This window comes from Bacillus rossius, chromosome 10 (assembly GCF_032445375.1).
Source record: "Bacillus rossius redtenbacheri isolate Brsri chromosome 10, Brsri_v3, whole genome shotgun sequence".
Taxonomy (NCBI): domain Eukaryota; kingdom Metazoa; phylum Arthropoda; class Insecta; order Phasmatodea; family Bacillidae; genus Bacillus; species Bacillus rossius.
Genome location: NC_086337.1, coordinates 17,714,399 through 17,735,919, shown reverse-complemented (window position 1 = coordinate 17,735,919; position 21,521 = coordinate 17,714,399). Strand labels below are relative to the sequence as shown.

At 35.7% G+C, this 21,521-nt stretch overlaps 1 protein-coding gene across 1 annotated transcript in view; it reads left to right on the top strand.

The window, feature by feature from the left end:
* The window catches only part of LOC134535803 (dihydroxyacetone phosphate acyltransferase), a 74,320-nt gene that overhangs the window by 37,502 nt on the left and 15,297 nt on the right, over window positions 1-21,521 (top strand). The window contains exons 4-10 of the mRNA XM_063375083.1: window positions 3,043-3,172; window positions 4,012-4,215; window positions 5,885-6,036; window positions 8,724-9,072; window positions 9,378-9,515; window positions 9,611-9,748; window positions 13,719-13,798. Of these exons, the coding sequence (XP_063231153.1) occupies window positions 3,043-3,172; window positions 4,012-4,215; window positions 5,885-6,036; window positions 8,724-9,072; window positions 9,378-9,515; window positions 9,611-9,748; window positions 13,719-13,798 (1,191 nt within the window). The remainder of the gene's footprint in view (window positions 1-3,042; window positions 3,173-4,011; window positions 4,216-5,884; window positions 6,037-8,723; window positions 9,073-9,377; window positions 9,516-9,610; window positions 9,749-13,718; window positions 13,799-21,521) is intronic.

Sequence of the window (21,521 nt, the reverse complement as noted above, 5' to 3'; positions counted from 1 at the left end):
GCCTGTAGTTGGACTTCTGCACTACTCTCTGTAATCCTGATTGCATCACGTGGTGGATAACAACGCTTTTTTGCTTTCATCACTTTTTCGTAAGACGGATATAGCTTACAGTTATTTTCCTTCCCTAATCTTCTCATTCCCTGGTAAGTACTCTTGGAGAATTTATATTCAATCATAGCGGAAAGTGCAGCCTCTTCGGATAAAGTAATTTCATCCGTTGCTGAGTAAGCTTTACGATACTTGGAAGCTCTTAAAGGACTCGTCATTGTTACGTCCTTAATAACTTTTGCGGCGTCGGATTGTCCTGAAGAGCGAAGGCTCATCTGAGTAGCGTATGCTAACTCGACCGAGTTGAACGATGTACGAATATCTTGGGTCTTCCTTCGTTTAGATCTTTCACTGGACATTGTAAACTCAAGGGACGGGCGGCCGCCCGTATTACCCGGGCTTGTTACTACAGTGTCTGTAGGTGCGGCAAAACATACCTGCTTGCTAAGCCATTCACCGTTATTCTTGAAAAATACACAGGATTTTCTGTGAGCTTGTTGCCACCTCGTTCTCATTTGATTGAAGAGTATCGAAAAAGTCTGTTTCGAGTCCTCAGGCACTACAACTGTACGTCCGGTGTCCTTGGAAATTTTTTCTACCATAAATTCGATCAAGGAAGCGAATTTATCGGATAAATGCTCGCTGATTATCAGAAATACTTCTTTCCTTGTCAGCACCAATTCTTTGTAACCGGATCCTGTAATAAAGACATAAAATTGTAGAAAATTGGTGTTAAAGGAAAAGATAAAATTTTCAATTAATACAAAAACTTGAACAATGTACATTATTTTACCAAATAAATAACCGCAATAATTGAAATAATTTTAAAAAAATTAGACAGAAAATATTGACATGGATTTGGTTAAAAGAAAGCTTTGCTTACTATATAATATATGTATATTCAAATATTTTATTTGAATGTTATAACATTTCATTCATATTTAAGACATTTTTATGTGGTTGATTTTAATATGTATATATATATATATATATATATATATATATATATATATATATATATATATATATATATATATATATATATATATATATATGTGCATACGTATATATCACAATTCAATCAGAAAATTTATATATATATATATATACACATACATATATATTAAAATAATTTATTTCAAGCGTATAACAGCCGTCTTGTCCGTTATGATGCTACTTCACCCATTCTCAGGTAGAGGCGCAGAGGCTGCTCAATAGTGCCGCGTGCACGCTCGGCTACCGCACGATGCGAAAAAAATCATAACGGACAAGACGCACGTTTTCCGCAGGTAACTCTTGTAAATTTCGAAAGCTTATACATTAAACTAAAGGCCGAGACTAGGAGCTTTGCAAAATGTGACAAAATATATAACTTTTCGGACCGTTGAAAATATAAGTTTTCAAAATTATTCAATTTTATTTATGCCGAAGGCTATACTACATTTCAATCATTTATACATAAACTTTAGATTCAACCGATGTAAAAACATGTTCTACATACCTCCAGAAGTCATATCCATGTTGCAGAATTGAAATTAAACCCGTCACTTTAAAGTTATGGGTTTTTGAAGTCAGCGTTATTTTCGTCTGTTCAGCGCGTGACACGTACACTCTTCACGAACACTAGCTGCCAACTGACGCTGCGGCGCAGGTATACACTTAAAGGGCTTCCCCTTCCACAATAGAATTTAGTTACTAGTCCTCTACCTGAATGACTACTCAACTGACCCTATTTCGAAAATTTATTTTTTGGGGTTTTGGCCAGGTTTTTGGGCTTTTCTCCTACTGTGCGCCGTCACGTTCGGAACGAAATTACAGTGCCGACAAACCATGTTTCACCCTCTAATCTGAAAACTGTCACCTATAATGTCCCGGTTGTATGGATTTTACAGACACGTATTTATCTTTATCAGTATGCTGACAGTTCAAGTCTATTTTAAACGACCTGACGACATTCTTCTACATAAAATACGTTAGTTATAGCTCTGAATTACTGTGTTCAAACGGGCTTTACGTGGCCAGATGTAGTGATCTCGCTCAGCCTTTTTCGTAAATGACTGAATATTCGTTTTTTCGAAGTGTTAGTATTCGAAATCGAATTGAATACGAATAATAAACTATTCGTTTTGGTATTCGAAAATTCGAATATTCGCACAGGCCTAGAGGTAACAAATTAAAATTTTCAAAACTGTCCTTTATAATAAAAGTAATGGCAAAAAACAAAAGAAAAATTGTGTGTGCGACTGAGCCTAAGTGTTACGGTTAGCGCTCTTTAATCTTACATTCTACGGTTCATTGTAACCTGGCACCAATCGAGTTGCTTGCGTTGAGATTTTTTTGGGTGAATTAGGGTGTTTGACCGTGGCTGCCACCTGTAACTGCAGAAATCATAAATTAATGTATCTGCAGTGGTTTTTGAAGAATAGATCCAAATTACGGACGCAACATGTTATCAGAGACTTTTTAGACAGTAACGTTTATGTATATTTTTTCTGGTAATACAGCAGCTTGTTTTAAAAATGATTGTGCAATGAAAGGTCTATATCAGCATGTTTGGGACCACCTCCATGCATGATTATCTAACGTCAATGTAGTTTTAACAGGAAGACCAAATTGTGAAATGTGATAACAGCTAAAATCATCCCAAAATCATTTGAACATGAGCAGCTTGATTGGTGCCAGTTACAGGTTGTACCAAACCACATAATGCCGGATTAAAGATTTTTTACTGTATTGTTTAATATTTTGCTTTCATATCTTCTTAAAACTATGTTGATGTTAGATAATCGGGTAAAATTGCTAATCTGGCACAGCTTTTTTCTTGCACTTGCCAGATTAAAAGCTTTTACTCTATGTGATAAGGACCTTCTGAGTAGGAGAAAGACACCGTAGGGCAGGACTAAATGTGTGCTGTCATATGTGTTGACTAGTCCTAAAGTGTAAATTCTGATTTTGTGTTAGGCATCTGCCGTGTCACTTGCTGTGTGTGTGCAGGCGAAAGAAGTGATGGGTCACAGTCCTGTAGTGTTTGCTCCGAGCCACCGAAGTTACGGAGACTTCATACTCATGTCATACGTGTGCTTCACGTATGACATACAGATTCCTGCAATCGCTGCTGGAATGGGTGAGCTCAGGGTACTTAGTAACTGAACACATGTTTGGTTTAATTTTGTGTGATGGAGGGAATGTAAATAAATTTCTGTTATTTGTCAGTTATAATTTTAATGCATTGTTACACTGTAACAATCAAATACAAGCGTGTAATGCATGATTACACAATACATTCATTTAAGATGTATTGTTTTTTAAGCTAATGTGGAGTAAAGCATAAGTAGCAATTTGTTAAGAAACCTTTTTGGTGAATCTGTGTAATCTTACGACATTTTACTGTCAAAACAAAATTAAGTAATAAATTTTAATACTTTGATAGACTCAAAACTTTATAAAACAGTGTGTTGTAAACGTACAAGTTTTTTCTATAACCTTAACATAAACACTGTGTTAATTAAAAAATACATATATCTTCTCTTCGCTTAAGAAACAACACCATGTATATGACAAAATGCAAATTTTCAGGAGAGCTAATAACTTTATGCACTATACTGGAACTGGATGGTAGCAGGTGTTAGAAAAAAGACTACCGCAGCGCATTCTGTTGGATTTTCAGTGAATTCACTTTGTGAGAAGATGCTACATGATTACAATTCCATGGAGAGAAAAAAAAACTAATTAAAAAATTACTTAGGAGGTGTTTCTTAAGCAACAATACATATCATGTTCACTTGAGTTCAAGTTCTTCCTGTATTTAATGTCCATGAAGTGGTTTACGTAGTTGGTTTTTATCCACTCAATTACCTACTATCAGCTTCAGGCTAAACACATGTGCACATTTGATAGTATTTTCTAGTTTCTAGTTCTGTTTGGGTGGTATGTTGACGGTATTGAGGTGTTCTCCACTTGCAGACTTCCACTCGATGTGGCTGATGGGGCAGGTGCTGAGGGACTGCTGTGCCTTCTTCATGCGTCGCTCGTTCGCCAACGACCGGCTCTACTGGACTGCCTTCAGCGAGTACGTGTACAAGCTCGTCACGGAGAACGAGTCGGCGATAGAGTTCTTCATCGAGGGCACGAGAAGTCGGTCTGCCAAGTCGCTCATGCCAAAGTTTGGTAAGTGAGAGGTTGCATGCTTGAGTGCTTCAGAATGAATACAGCTTGTGAAGAGACTTTTCCCCCAGTAGTTCTAGAGTGAGTGCTGTACCGTATTTACCTACAGAAGGGTCGCCCGTGCGTATGGATCACACTTTTAATTTTGGGGGGGGAAAAAATCTTAAACATTTTCACTGTAAGGGTCGCTCTTGAATATGGATCGCACCATATATCTGTCTTCAGTAGAATACAAGTGAAGTCTTTATGGTCCGTGTCTCGGCTGATTGCTGTGGAAAATACTACTTTTTATACTCATTTTTCCGTTCCTGTCTTCCCCTATAGACAAATGACCGCATGCTTTTCCTTGTCAATTTTTATCAGTTCCTTCAATAAAAACAAGCACGCCCTTATAGCAGTTTTGTCATGAATTAAATGCAGTAGAAAGCGTGGGAAATCTCATACAAAAAAGTTTGGACATAGTTGTGATACAAAAACGTGTCATAACACCTACATTGAGTTCCTTGGCAATTTTTTGGAGTGATTCCCCTTTGTCCAGTCTTTGTAGCACTGCTAATTTTTCATTTACTGAAAGAGTAACGTGTTTACGTTTCACTCCAGACATTTTAAAAAAAACACACACAACTGTACACACAATGTAAAACAAATACTGTAACGAACACAGAAGAACATTGTCGTAAAACCAACGAACAGTAAGCACTAAAATCTGGACAGTACAGTACAAAAAACACACATAATGACAAAAATGATATGAGAGATGATGGAGCACTAAAGTGGACAAGTGATAACAGCAAGTAAAAAAAAAAAATGGCGCAATAGGTGGTGAATCACCGACAAGTCGGAACAAGTTCGGATTGAGCACAGATGGATCAACTAAAGTGGAGCACCAGCCGAGGGCGGGCGAGAGGGGTTCTACTGTACAGCATTTTAAAAAAAAGATTCACGTTTTTCATAAAATAGATTGCAATGGATTTCATGGTATTTTGGAGTTTGTGAATATTTTCTGAATCAATTTGTAGGGTAGCAGGTTGTGTTAAATAAGGCGAACAGGAACTGAAATGAAAAGTTGGTTGGCAGTTCAGGTTAATTTAGGTTAATTTAGGTTAGATGTACAATTTAAAAAAAAAACTATTTATAATTTAAATATTTTAACAAACATCTTCACGATTAATTTGATATTTATATTCAATTTTAACTAAGAAAACTGATATTCACATAGGCCTGATAAAGGTATTTGAAATAGAATAGGAATAATAAATATATTTGGATTTGGTACCTAACTTGCAAATTGTATGTCATTTGTGTATTTCCTGGTATTCACAGCCAGTTATTCTTTCCTATCGCTTGACTAGAAGGGAGTTTTGCTGTTATTTACTTCCTGCTTTGAATTCCTATCCTTTAGCGCATAAGTAAAACATACTCGGGACAAGTCGACACCCACCCTACGTTTCAGGATTGTTTAGTTAGTTATAACGTTATAAGTGATGTTTAAAAAATATAAAAATATAGATTTGAAAATGAACATCCTTTTGCAAATAATTCCAGTAGAAATGTGTGCCTTGCTTGTTATCATAATTAAAAAGAAAAATTGGCAAAAAAAAACAAACATCCATCAGTGTATCTGTATAAAAAAATTAGTGTAGCATCTTAATGGTGCCTTTTTTGCTTGCAGGTTTCTTGTCCCTGGTGCTTATGCCATTCTTTGCTGGACGGGTTCCAGACATCGTTATAGTTCCTGTTAACATTAGTTACGATCGTACCTTGGAGGAGAAACTGTTTGCTTACGAGCTTCTAGGAGTTCCTAAACCCAAAGAATCTACAAAAGTAAGTTAAATTTTTGCACGTCAGAATATTTTACATTAAGGTTATCATGTTTGTATCCTTATTCTGTAATGGTTTACACTTTGTGGCGCAGTCTTTAGGCAGAATTTAGCTGGTACAATGATTCCGTAACACTGTGAGTTATAGCTGTATGTTCTGCTGAATCTGCTGCTAGCTTTTTAATAGAATGTTTTATTTATTTTTGCGTGGGTTTGTAATTTTTATGTGATTTTTTAAAAACTTAGTAATGCAATAAATTAAGACGTTGTAAACACGTACTCACATAACATTGGCAATTCTTTATCTTACTGTTAAATTTCTCACCTCTAAAGTCATTTTTCATTGTGAAAGTGGCAATGAGCCTGCACGGCGATGGTTATAGTAAGCGGGTGGCCCGACACCAGGGGGCAATAGCAGGCAGCTATACTTGGCTCACATATAAGTCGCCAACACGAAACTGTGTTGATACGTTACACATGTAGTAATAAAATTATATAATTAGTATTTTAACAAAACTAAACTTCAGTCACAAAAAAATTTAGTCTTTTTATTATATAGATGTAATTTATTTAGCATAATGTTAAAGCCCATTGTTATGATTCCTCATGGTTCCGGGGGCTGTTATAAACATTTTCAGCTGATTCACTCACCCCGACCCCTGTATGTTGAAACTGACAATTTTTCAGAATTAAATATAAATTTATTTTAATAGCAGATGGCTCCCCAAAAGCAAAGCCATCCAAGAAAACATACTGGCCAAAATGAGCATAAACAATGCTCAATGTGCAGTAACTATATCTTTTTAATGGGCGCGAAGTCCTTTTGACACACATTTCACAAGAAAAATAAAAAAAAAAAAATTATAAAATAGTATACATAGTAGGCAGAAATGTTAAGATGGTAGAGCCCCATGACATTGCCTTATCGCTCGTGCGAGCAGGCGAGAGTGGAACGTTGCAGAGGGTGGAGGAGATGAATACAGGGGAGACCAGGCAGAAGCCTGCCGTGTCCGAGTGAAGGGGGTGAACTCATAGCGATATTTTTTTTTGTAAACCCACGAGAAAAGATAATTGCCTGCCGGTGGGAGTTTCAGCGCGAGGAGGGTAGGGTAGGGTAGGCCAGGGTAGGCCGTGCATCCGGACAGTTGCTGCGCATGTCTCCTCGAAAAACAAGTCGTAGCACGACAGGATAACCTGGCCAATTCTTTCATTTATAACCGGATGTTTTCTTTCAGATCCATACAAGTTTCCTTTGCCACATTTTGAGCAAAAATAACTTTTGTTGAAAAGCTGGGGGAGGGGGGGGGGGGTTGGCACGTGTGCTGTTGTAAGCTGGTAAAGTGGTTGTCTCTAATGCAATATGTTTAATCAGTCTTTTTCTGTTTTAATTTTATCTCTATTTATTTGTATCACTGAACATAGTGGAAATTTTTTTCCCTGTCAGATAAAAAAATGAATTTTTTGGCCCTGAAACTTTCTGAAATTTGGGATCATACACTACCTGACTACCTTATTTCTACTCATTTTAGATTTTAGCAAATCAGAAGTCAGTTTGTTATTATAAAAAACTACATGTGTCATCAAAATATGTGGATGCCAACAATTGTATACCAATTCAAACCAAAAAGGGTACAAAATGTGCTAAGTCGTTAACAATAACCAAGGAAAAAACCATAGTGTAGTAACAGAAGCAAACGGAGAGGATAGAGCAAGTCCAATAGCACAATGTGACTTCTGTGAATCTATGTTTTTTTTTATTCCAATCAAATTTTGGAATTGAATACGAAATTATTTATGTATGTCAAATATTTTTTAAATAGAATTAAATATACAGTGAAACTTTGTTTTGTTTTCAAATTTTACAAGTCCAAGAAAAATTATCTTCACTCTCAAATCTCAGTCAGCAAGTGTGAAAACTTACCCCAGTGTTGGGGCAAGTTGTCATTTAGTGAGGAGCTTTTTGTTTCAAGTAAATCAATCAGTTACCATAAAATATATGGCATAATAATTTATTTAAAAAAAATTAATACTAAACTATTTTTATAATTAATTCCAACAGTCTTTAGTTCAATATTTGTCCCTGTTAAAATTTAAGCAACATTTTTGTTTACAAAACTAAAAAAATATTTTAAATAGATACTTAACCAAACTAAACAATATCTGAAGAATCAGATTCACGATCGTGGCATACAAGATAGAAAAGTTGTAAGTTACTCTTGTGTGTAGGTACATTTTTTGTGAAACCACATTTGACAGCAAATAAACCTTACACATTCTTCTCCTTTAACACTTTGTCTGTCTAAACAGTATCTTCAGATTATTCAGCACATGGGTGGGTGGAGCTTTCATGATTTCCTTGTATTTCGAAGATTTTGGTTCACCACGTAGATCTAATAAATGTAGTTTAGCGCATTTTGAATTACATGCAAAGATGTGATTGCTGATGCATGGGCTGGAAGTTGGGAGCACTGTTTTTCTGTCTCTCACATAATCTCTTTGTGGCGAGTCGCGAAACCAAATGCCCACGTCTAAGTGGTGGTGACGTCTCTCGCCTCCCACCAGGACGACTGTTCCATTCCTGCCAGGGTCAGACACAGGTTTCTGACGAGCGGAAGAACGTGGCGGACGTTGTGGATTTCCTCGAGGTACTCCTATTGGTCAGGTGGGAGACACCTGTGTTTGTTCCCGCAGGGCCTGCTGAAGGCGACGAACATCCTGAGGGAGCGGTACGGGAGGGTCCACGTGGACTTCGGGGCGCCGGTGTCGGTGAAGGAGTTCTGCAGCGGGTCCGTGCGGCGCGCGGCCCACCGGCTGGTGCCGGCGCACGTGGACCGCCTGCGCGACGAGGAGGCGGCCGCCTGCACGGCCCTGGGCCACCACGTGGTGGCGCTGCAGAGGCGACACTCCGTGCTGGCGCCCTTCAGCCTGGTGGCGGTGCTGCTGGGCCGGCACGGGCCACTGCCCCTGCCGCGCCTGGTGGAGGGGGTGGCGTGGCTGGCGGCCGTGCTGCGCTCCCTGGGGGCCGTCGTCGACCTGCCAGGTGCCACATTAGCTGTGACTGTTTGGTCTGAGTAGCTATTTGCTGACAAACTAGGATAACTCTCTCTCTCTCTCTGTGTGTGTGTGTGTGTGTGTGTGTGTGTGTGGAGGGGGGGTGGGTGGGGGGGGGGGGGCATGTGCGTGTATATATGTATATATATATATATTTTTTTTTTGCCAGGAAAGCCTGGGAAAGTTCAAGAAGAAAATATGATTCTGGCACTCTATAAAGTTTTATTTTTGGTAAAATTTTTGTCCTAGATGGTAAATTATTGAAATGCATTATGTATGTGTGTGTGTGTTTAGATGGTGATTCTGTTGAAACGAGAGTGAAAGAAGCTGTGGAGATTCATCGTTCTCTAGTAACTATTACGCCTGAAAATGTTTTGCAGCTTACAAAAGTTGTCTCTCCTGAATGTACCAAAGATCTCTCAAAAGTGAAAGGTAAGTTGCTTTGTTGTTGTTGTTGTTGTTGTTATTTTAGGATTCCAAAAATATTACTATGTATTGAAAAAAATTAATATTTTTTTTTTTTCCAGGACATAACCTCTCCCAGGAAACAATGGACGTGGCAATACCTGTTGTAATGTTGCAGCATTATATAAATCCCACCTTGCATTATTTAATAAACCTCGCCTTCATAGCCATCAATGTGAATTATCATAGTCTCCATAAAGGTAACTTGAGAAGTCATGAATTTGTTGTGTGGTGAGGTTACAACAGGGTTCGTACACCTCTTTGACATTGCCCAAGGGCTCTTTCACTCGTGCAGACCTTTGTGCCACCTCGACGCCTCTCTGGGGTGTCGTGTGTGATGGTATGTGTGTGAAGTAGGGAGTGTGGTACAGCGAACGCAGGTATAGTGCAAGCAAGTGCAAGGCACCGAACGCCAGCTGCCACCGATGCAAGTCGATCGTCGACCACCCACCCACAGATGGCAGGTTGCAAACAATATGTAGGTATATTAAGCAGACTTATAACATTGTCTGTGGAGATTTAGGGTAAATGTGACGAGTATCAACTAGTGTAATGATGTATTATGTATTTGTAGAGATGCACGAGGCTCGAAACCCTTTATGTGAACATGCAATGTAAATAATATATGTATGCATATCCATGATGTATGGTGTACTGTGTATATATACTCGGGGTCAACCGGGCCTGTGAGAGAGCCTTCCCCCAGAGAAATATGGGGAAATATAAACCTTAACAGTTGGATCCCAGAGAGGCATCGAAGTGGCACAATGTTCTGCACGAGTGTAGGAGCCCTTGGGCTACGTCATCTTCAATTTACTTATAATGTCTTGAATTTTATTTTATTACTTAAGTGGCTTTAAATGTCTTAAATTTTACCATGAATTATTCCTATAAAACGTCTCAGGAAACATTTTATTCCAGTCTCTTAAACACTAGCTCTATGTGGGATATTGAAATTCGGGAAAATTTTCAGTGGGGTTCAGCCCCTAAAATATATAATTTGAAATATTTCTTAAATATATTTTATCAAAATTGTCTCATGATGCATTTTTACTATAAAGTCATTAATAATAAGCATGTCTAAAACAGAACTACTCAGAAAAAAAAATTAGCAAATTTCTGTGTGTTTGAAAAATGTGCCAACGTCATTAATGTAAAAATGTGCTAGCATACTAACATGAAATACAAGATCAAACAATGTAACAAATTTTTGCCATTCCCTTTAGCCTTTAGTTAATACATTTTGGTACAAAATTCATGCTAAATATACAACATTTAATGAAATCATAATAATAGATACCATTTTTGTATTTTGAGTTAAGATTTGTTAAATTTCTATTGATTGAAGTATTTTAGTTAAATTTCTGTGCTAAATGGTATATTAACTTGCATTTAGGTAATTTATGTTGTATTGCATACATTGCTGTGTTACTTCGGTTTATCGGCAATCCACCATATAATCTTGTTCCTACCTTTTAGCAATTAAGCCATCGGAATTGCCTCGCAAGCTTAAAGCATTGCAGTTGTTTTCCCCAAATTGTGTGGGGTCTTCGATGTTCATCCTCTCTTTAACACGTCATACTCATGTGGCATTTCCCATAACTCCAGCATGACTCTAATATGTGAGAACTGAGTGTGCATCCAAGTGGTTAGGAGCCCACTGTAATCCTGGAAGTCACGTTGCTTTAAGCCTCTTTAACTCAGGTGACATTACAATATCAATTCCAACCTCTAAATGTGCATTAGCATGGTAATATTTTGCTGTTTGGAAGACATATTTCACTTTTGTAACTACAGATTTTGTTTCGAAAGTATTTATTCAAGCATATTATGAAATTATGATAATTTCCATGTGTTTAAATGAAATTGTGTCTGAAGATGATCTAGTATGTTTGTTAGTGGGTTGCTGCCAAACAGGCATTAGTTTGGTACTGAGCATGTTGGGTTGCATTGCTGGCTGGGACGTAAATTGACGAGTGATTGTACAGATGCGCCCATAGCTGCGTAAGCGGCAACTTACGAATGGTATAGGCAAAGAAAACGAATAACTGGTGGTTGCAATGCTAGCAGGAATGCCTGGTCTGTCAGCGCACACGTTTGCTTCTGTAGCTGCACCTAGATGTCTGCTGTACTTCCCTCTTGGAAAGATAACAGCTACTTCTGCTAATGCTCCAGCATCTTGATTGTGTGTCAAATTTCCATATAGCAATGCAAATTATTATCTGTCACTTAACTTTATTAAAAAGACACTATTAATCCACAGCTAATGGTTTTTTTCATAAAACAGAATTATATCCTCCCAAGCATAAGGTATAAGTAAAGGTTTTGATTTAAAGTAAAAGGTTGAAGTATAAACGTTTCCTTCTTTTTGTAATAAAATTATTACTTTATACTTGTGAGGATATCCTCCGTGTACAAGTAAAGGGTCCCAAGCAACAAGTTCTAACATGTTCTGATGTGATGTCCCTGCTTCCTTCATTTCGCTTACGCTATCAGTCGAACTTAAGTTGTGTCACGTCACGGATCACATGTTCGTGGATTGGTTTATCGTATCAGCGAACATGTATTCGTCAAGCAGTGATAGTGAAAGTGTAGAAAAATCTATTTACGAACTACAAATGCATAGTAGATGAAATTGCCAATGCTCCTGTGAGTTTTAAGTTCCAAAAATAAAAATAAGAAAGGACGAGGCCATCGGGATCATTACAAAAAAAAACGAAGCATTATTTGGTAAACCACTAGATGCAATAGGTTTATTAAAATAAATTATAGGAAATCAAAGTTGAAGGAAAAAAGTACTAAAAAAAGGGGGTTATCTGTAAAGTCGGTTTACAGACGATAATTTTACGTGATAACGTTATAAGAAAACATTGATGAAAAATTGTATACTTTTTAATTTTCAAATATTATTTACAGTTTTTGCAAATTTAATTTAAATAATTTGTTTAAATATAACCACAAACAATTAGTTAAAAAGCCCGCCTTAACCTGTTTGATATTATAGAAGATTTTCTCGCACGGTGGTTGGCTGGTGTTTGCACGCTCTGCTCAGGCGGAATGTGACAATGAGTCATGTTTTTCATGCGTGCAGCAGGCGTTCATCGATTTATAAGACGTTATCACGTCAGAAACCTGGAAATAAAGCAATCAAACTGTTGGATTGGGAGAGACAATTGCTAAAGTCTGTGGAAGGTGACTCTAATTCTACAATTGGAAAAATTGGGACGGACCATGCAGATGGTTTTTGTTGAAGATGGAAATTCTGTTAGTGTCCCGGCTGTTTAACCATTTTTGACACCAAAATTAAAATTAGCGACAGAGAAATATGAAACTAGATGACTCACTACAAAAACTGCAATGCTTAGTTCTATTATAGCAGTACTGCACAAGTATACTACAAAAGGAATATTGTGAAAATAAATGGGAAATGATGCAGCATAAGGAATCTACGGTACCACAACTGTTATGTTGTAAATACTCTGTTTATAACAATACTTGTGAACTTAATTTGTTGTCACTTATAAACTTGTGTATTTCAATACTCAAGCTTCTTCTGATCTTGTACTTGATGGTGTAAAGTAAGTTCATCATTGTCATGATTTTCTTCATCTTCTTCTGGTAGCGGAGAATATCCTAAAGTTTTTTGCAACGTTATGGAGCACAACACAGATAACAATTATTTTTAGCACATTTTACAATTTCACGCGACAAACATACTGTAAAATAAAACTGCCTTTGAGTTGGCCAAACTATGGTACAATTATTACTCTCTCTTTTTCTTCTTCAAAAGTTTGTTATAATTTAGATCAGCACCAGGCACAGCATTTCTAAATGTAGTCATGCTCTGTCCCATATCCATCGTCACCAAGTAGTACAACATTTACTTTATTTGTCAATTGTAATCTAACCTGTGAATTTTACCATATCCTCGAATCATGCATGAATCCATGCCAACTAATTTTGACACTAATTGATAAAGTTTTCCAGCCCTGCCATAATAGAGTTAATTTAAGAATTTTGTGTTTGAATGTGGCATGTACTAACAATTTTTCAGGGGTGCAAACTATTTTTAAGGTTCCAAATATTTGAAATTTGCTGTCTGCATGTTTTTACTACATTGTTCGGGATTTTTTATGTAATGTTTTGCTTCATTCATGATTTACTTTGCAGATGAACTGTACATGAAATACCACTTCTTAAGGGTACTTCTGTCCTATGAGTTTGCTTTGTACAAAGATTGGGAATTAAAGGTATGCTTGCAAGTATCTCAGAGTGGTGCTGTTTACAAGTGCTGTAGCTATCCAAATACTATCCGCTGTCACCTGCTTTAGGTCCATTTTATGAAACAGCTTTTATGTGGTTAAATATTATCATTATTAATGTTTTTTTTGAAAAAGAAATCCTGTACAGTTAAATATCATTAAAATGTACATAAAAAAAAAATTACTTAATTCTGAACTGTTTCTAAATGTGAAACATCTTGTATGTACATTCAAGTGAGGTACTTTTTTTTAACCAGGATTCACTGTACATATTTTGCTTGTAGTTTCTAAACATTTGAACTGTTTCAACACACTGCTTTTGTGTCAGTCATCCCGTTAGTAATGTTTTAAATTAGTAAATTCAGTATTTTTTAACCACAATTTTTTTTTATTTTTAAAGACTTACTTTTGGCAAAAAACTACTAGTAATTACTTGTAGGTATGCATCCTGATGACATATCTTTCTTGTCGTACGTTCTTCTGAGCCATTGGCTGCTTGAAAGTGTTATCACTGGAAAGCAAGGGATTTACAGTTAACGGATTTACAGATTTATAGTTTTAACAGTTGATTTAATTTTGATTGTGTCCCAATTAATGTGGCAGAAAAAAAAATAGTTATGTCTGATGAAATGCCATTGGTCATTGCTTTCACCAGTATTTTGACTGACAAGCGGATGTGTGGAAGCAGCATTGTCAACTTCATAAGTTGACAGTATTATTGTTACTCTTAGCTAGGAACAAGTTTTATGGTGTATTGCGATAAAACCTATAAACAACACAATACAAAAAATAACACCAATTAATTACCAATTAATATTTTTTATTCTCAATGCAAATTAATTCATTATATTAGGCTGCATACTTAAAACACATAAATCATTGCCAAATAGTTTTTTTTTTTTAAATAAATCTACACATATTTAACATTATTTTATTTTAGTAATACAAAATTGGAAGTTAAAAGTTACACAACTTGGGTGAAAATAGTAGTAAGAAATATTATACAGATAAATCCAATAATCTAGTTTAAAAACAAAATTGAACTAAAAATGAAACCACATCAAATCACGTCTCTACTCTTAGATCACAGAATATTATATAACGAGTTAATGATTAAAAAAATATATTGTACACTTGTACATGACATTACATTACATGAACAATCCAGATAAAGCAGTTGGAAATGCTAGTGCCTAGACCTACATCATACTGACTGATAATACATCCTCCTCCATTCTCCCACTGTCTGTATTCATGTAACTATAGGCATGCCCATTGTTTGTGTTATTCGAAATAGCGTATTCTGAAGCATTGTTCTCTATAAATAGCAAAGCTGATAACTTAATGTGTTCAAAAATGTTAAGGGAAATACATATTCTTTATGTAATATAAAATATAAATAGTATGCAGAATGACACTCAACGATAAACCATTTATCTTTATAAGCCTACCATAGAATACTTTGTTTGGCCGTGTAACAGGAGATAGTTATTGTCATCCGGCTGGTTGTCTTGCCTGCTTGGGCGTGACCTTCAATTCAAGTCGCGTACCTTTCCACAAACTTTCCAAACCATCCTTTACTGGCAGTGAAACCAATATTACTGTTCGGATATTTACATTTTAATTTTTCAAAAATTCAAGTGCTTATTCATTTATTACCGCTTGGTTCACATCAATCCTGTCAGGCCTGTGATTTTTTTTCATTGTACCATAAATGTAACAACCTTTTCCATGTAAATCATCTGTTCTTTTCTGTTCCGGTATGTAATGTCAAATATATTCCCGCTAGTGCAACCAACAGCATCAGACCTACCTACATAAACGTTTGATAGAGTCCTTATTTCACATGATTGTGCGCACAGTTGACTTTCTCTAAACTATAACGCGACCAACATAAGAGTGACCTTCATGACATCCTGCACGCCGTAATACTTACAGTTTTATCTCAGATACTTGAACATTATGCATTATGCTCTTACTTGGAAGCCATGATTCCAATATGATTTCAATTGCAGTTACAGCAGAGGAATGGGCAGATGTTGCTTTGTGTTGTGCAAGTTCTTTGCCACTGGCTAGACTGAGTTCATCACGGCCTGATCTGAGGCTGGGCGACAACGGAAAGGCACAGCGGCATACACGCAGACGTAAAAACATTTGGTCCTTTACACCCAATAGCCACAACTGAACTTGCCATAGCAATGATGGTACAACAGCCGATAGTGTAGTCAGACCTGTGTGTGCATCTCTTCCCCTGTCGTAGTATAGCTAACTGTATGCCATAGTACATCTGTTGTTTACAGAGTTAAAGCAAACATTGTGACATCGTGCCTAAGTTTTTTTTTGCCTGTGGTAATTTTGTGCTAACTGAAATTTACAGACCTGCTATTCAAGACTGGGGCAATAAAATTTAACATCACACTAAATGAATTCGTGCAATTTGAAGTTGTGCTAAGTGAGGGATTGGTATATTTATTTTGTGTACAGAAATTAAATATCATACAGTATTTTCATGTAAATAAATTTTGGTAGTAGTTAAATTAAATTACTGTAGGTGTTTCAGCTTGGCAATTAACTTGGAACTACAATCATTCATATTTATACATTTTGGTCAAAGAAAACTATTGTTTGTGCAAGATAGCCCCCTTCTTTGTAATTTTTCTTCCCATCCGAATGGAAATGCGGCTGTGGTTAATCACTCACAGCTATTGTTAATTTTAAAAGTAGTTAGGAGCATCAAAACAAAAAAAAAAATATTTTATAAATATATTTGTTGAAACATTGACGAAATTGTAATTTGTAGCTAGATATATGGTTATAGTTGTTTGAGAATGTGGACTATAAAAGCTGTTTCTCAAGCTGTTCTGCTGTTCTGTAATAGATATGACACATCACCAAGGATGTGAGTGTACAGCTGCACAGAGTATCCTGAGGTTACTGTTCGGTGTGACATTGGGTAAAAAAAAATATACCCCATCAAATATATCTGTGATAAAAATGTAATAATAAAACATACAATTTTATATGTAGTTGTGAGATTTATTGGTGGGAGTATTTGGATGGTTACAGTTTTGTTATAGATATAAATTAAAATTTATTTTTATACTTCTTTTTAAATTACATTTTTTTAAGTCAGGATGATTTTTGTTATTCTTGGTTCAACTAGTTGGAAAACATTTTTAACTAAAATCTCTAATGGCCAGTTGCATGAACATCTTACTCAATCAGCGATTGACTGATTTCATTCCAACTCAGTTCTTTCATCAATATTTCAGTGTAAATGTTTTGCATTAATGAAGCTCTCTGATCCTCAATCTTTGATCCTTCAATCTTAGTCCCTAATGTAAAGTTAGCACATTAATATGAAACACTTACTATTATTGATTTCTAATTAATAATGCTAGGAAGAAATATTTTTTTTCTTGTTGAGAATTTCTGAATATACTTCTGCCGGCATTATATTAGTTTGTAATGTTTCTTCCTTTTCTTGTGCATTTTTTATTTACTGTTAACTTCAATTCTTATGTATTAATAATTTGTATCAAATATATTATTCAAAGAGAAATTTTCATTGGGGGAGGGGGAGAAATTACTATTTGATTTAATGTTGCTTAATTACTTTGTTTATGTTTAAAGACAAAATGAAACACTGCAATTGCAATGTTTTTAATAATTGTCAGTCGAAGAATTATAATATCCATGTAGTATAGTGGTTTTAAGGCTTATTTCACACTTATTGAAGACAAGAATATATTTAGAAGAAATTAAAAGAAATATTCTACCTGAATTTTTTTTAACTACAACAAAGCCTACTTGATTCAGTTTTATTTTTTTATAGTAACCTCGGTTAAAATTTAATTTTTATAAGAACAATTTTGAGATATGCTGTGTAGAATTATTTTTGTGAATAATAGTTTTTATTATTTCACATCTTTGACATCAGTGATATGTCAGTATCGTTGGAACGAGAATACAATCTTGGATTGAGAATGAAATATTTGATGTTACAACTGGCCGTTTATATCAATGAATACAAACTATGTATTTAAGTCAAGGTATGACTTGAGAACATACACATCTTCTCCCTTCTGTGCTCTTATAATATAGTAAAGGTATTTATTCAAAGCATGTTTTGGTTTTCTGATTGTAGTTATATATGGGACTTATTAACTATACTTTACAATTTTTTATGTTTAAGAAATAAAATACACAAAGATTTTTAAAATGTTTTCTGTTTATTATATTAACTTGACCAACGAACCATTTAATTTTACAAAAACAGATTTGTACTGTCATAATTTTTTCATTGATATCAATTTAAAAATTTAACTATTTTTCTAATTACTATCTAGTTCATTAAATTATTTATACTAGTGAAATCCTATTTGAACATTTCTGAATGCTCTATGAAGATTTACTTCAAAATAGGGGGGAAAAATTACAAGAAAATTTGATAGTGAAATATCTAGCGGATTTAATCATGTTATGTGATGTGTATCAGGTTATTTAGACAGAGGGGATGGAAAAAAATATATTTATATATGTAAAACCAGTATTTACCTATGTATGAAATACAAATTTTTTGTCAGTGTTTACCGTATCATGTTCTGGACAAAAGCAGTTTAAAGGTGCTGTTTGCATGTATGGTGGAATACTGGTATAACATGGCTGTTGGGAAATATGAATTATCTTGCATAGGCAACATGCTTGATATATTTGGAAGAAATTGATAAAAAAAATTTAACATGTATAAGGAAGTATAATTCAACAGTTTGTTTTAAGAAAATTAGCATTGACATAGTTATTGACAATTAAAAATATGTATTACCAATGCCTAGTTGCTATCACGTGATGGTAAACCACTCCCTCCTATGTTTGATGCAATGACGTAGATATGACCGTACATCGCAAACTGTAGGCCACAGTCGTGGATATCAGAATTAGATAGAATGAAAGACAGACGAGTTTGTAAAACATTAATGATACAAGATATTTTATAATATAGTTAATATATTACAGTAATATATCAGTCCTTCACGTTCAGCACCACGGCACATCCGGATTATCGAATGTTAATGCAGTTTTAACCGGAATGCTAAAGATAAATTAATACAGTACAATTATTGATCTTTGGAACAAGGTCGTACTTCTTTTGGTAGTACGTTAAAATTATAACTTAACCCAGTAGTGACTTGTTTCGCTTTAATTCCAGGTCATCCACATTTCAGTCGTTTAAACCTCGCCCATACTGTAGAAATCCTTATAACTTGCTCTGTGGCAAGGGAGATAAACTCAGAGCAAACCAAAAACTTGGGTCGTGTAGTGGCGGTCGAGAGTAAACACGTTTGAATCCCCTTGAAACATCAAATGTGAGTGGCTCGATCGATGTAGGACTACAGATTGTGCAACCGAAGAATGTCGGATTGAAAGCAGCAATTTTTTATTATTCCGGTGACGTTGAGGCTGTAATGAAAGGAATCTGATTACGAAAGTAGCATTATGTCTGTCACACTTTTTTTTTTTTTTTTTTTTTCAATTTGTGAGATTAAATCCTATGGTGCATTTCATAAACAAGGGATTGTTATCTGTGTGTACTTCAGGTAAGTGGTTAATTATCTATAACTGGTTTTCGAAAGTAATAGAAACTTAATACAGAGAATTTATTACCAAGGTTCACACAGTATCAGTATGGTGCATGATGTTATCTTGCCCTGGCTACCTCGATGCTGTTTGTCCTGAAGAATAGTGTTAATCCTTTGAATGTATTTATCACCATTTAGTCCATAGACTTAAAAAGTATCTTTATTTGGTGGATATTCTTACATGGCAAACATTGTACTGATTTACTTTGTATAACAATGCATAGTAGTTTTTATGTACAAGTTATGGCATAGTGAATAGTGAATATTTTAAAGGGTGCGGATTTAAAACTTGGTGTATCCAGAATATTTTTTATCTGTAAATTTTTTTTTATAATTATAAATTAAAAAAAACTATAAAATAGATTTTAAATTAAAAGTACAACACCATAAAACAATATAACTCCAGTTTTTTAATGAAGGGATAGCCCATTTAAGATTTATTACAGTTTTATTAATTACTAATAAATAAATGTACTTAAAAATGTCCGATCAGATCACCAATCACTCGCACTTAAAAAAGGTTATTCGCAAGTCACTCAACAGTTCGCACTAGGCTAGGTTGAGCTATGCTCATCAGTGGTTCGCCCCTTACCTCGCGCCTGTCCACACACACAGTCTCGCGCCACTCAGTCGCACTCTCCCGATCCCGTCACTAATCGTCGCGCCGCTCTCGAGGGGGTCTCTCACCCTCGTCGCTGAAGTCACACTTCCCTTCACTCGCGGAACTCTGTGAACTTGCTCGGGCCTGTCGTCATCCTCCCGCAGAGGCCGGCGTCGCCTTTTTATACTTGGGAATCGTCTTTCCAGAATGGACAGGAGCGACTGTGACATGTCGCGTCATCCCGGGTAGACCCGACGCCCGAAAAGTCCACTCCGCGCGGTGGCCCGCAGAATTCCCAAGGCCGCTCTGCGTTAGATAACAGCGCTGAGGAAGGATTATACGGCAGAAGGGGGAAGGTGTGATGAGGTCCAGCCGTGCTAATGGGCGCGTGACATCCGTGGCCGTGTGAGACAACCCGGATCAGACTACCGCTATAGGGCCTGCTCAAGTATGTGGCATGCGTCACGGCTCTGCTTCCCAGTCTGTAACAGTGTGGTAGAGTTGACCTATTTTAAAATTCATATTTTCGTAATATGTATGTACTTACAGCTCTCATCAACTTCCATCTCTTTAAGAATAACTACAGCTTGCAAATTCTTAAAAAATATAAGACATTAACTGAAATTCTAATATGTAAATCTTAATTTCACTTAATACCGTATGAAATGAAAAATAATTATTGAGGCTTTGAGCATAATTTTCTTTAAATTAATATGATAATTGGTATTATTTTTTTTTTATCAAAAAATACTTCTGGAGATGCATGGACACAACGTATAGTTGGTAAAATGTCCATACTTAAGGTGGTTATTTTTGCTTGTGATAATTTTTAATGTAGGTATCCTTTTTGTTGTGAGCATTAACTTGAATGACAAATCTTTAAATATTTAATCTCTTTAAAGTGCTACAGCAATTCACACAATTGTAATAATTTGACTGTATGGTTACAATAATGTATTAAACATATCAGTGTTTAATATAAACTATAACCTAAACTAGGAAGAAAAACTTATTCCTTTTGATGATTTAAGTCAGCATTGTCTTTCCTTACAAAAATGACTAATTCCTGTTAATGTTCATCATCATATCGTTTTGTACCGTTTCTCAGTGTATTAGGTAGTATTGTGCTATATGTGGAATTTGGTACAGTATAACTTTTTTTAATATTTTTATTTTTTTTAAGTAATTGTAACTTTTATTCGGCACTGTTTTTTTTAATTATTCTTCATGGTCAATGCAAAAAAGGCAGACAGGCGAGATTGCATCTTGGTTATGATGTCACATGGGGATCAGATGCGAGATTGCAGTTTGGTGTGCATTTTAAACACAATTTTTTTGTAGAAAAAACTTTTTTTGCAAGGGTTAGGGAATTTGTATACTGTTGTGTTTTTGTACTGTGTTGTGCTGTGATTGGTGGTTGAGGTCACATGACTGCTTGTTCCTGTGTGGTTGCGAGTGGTCACGTAGCCTC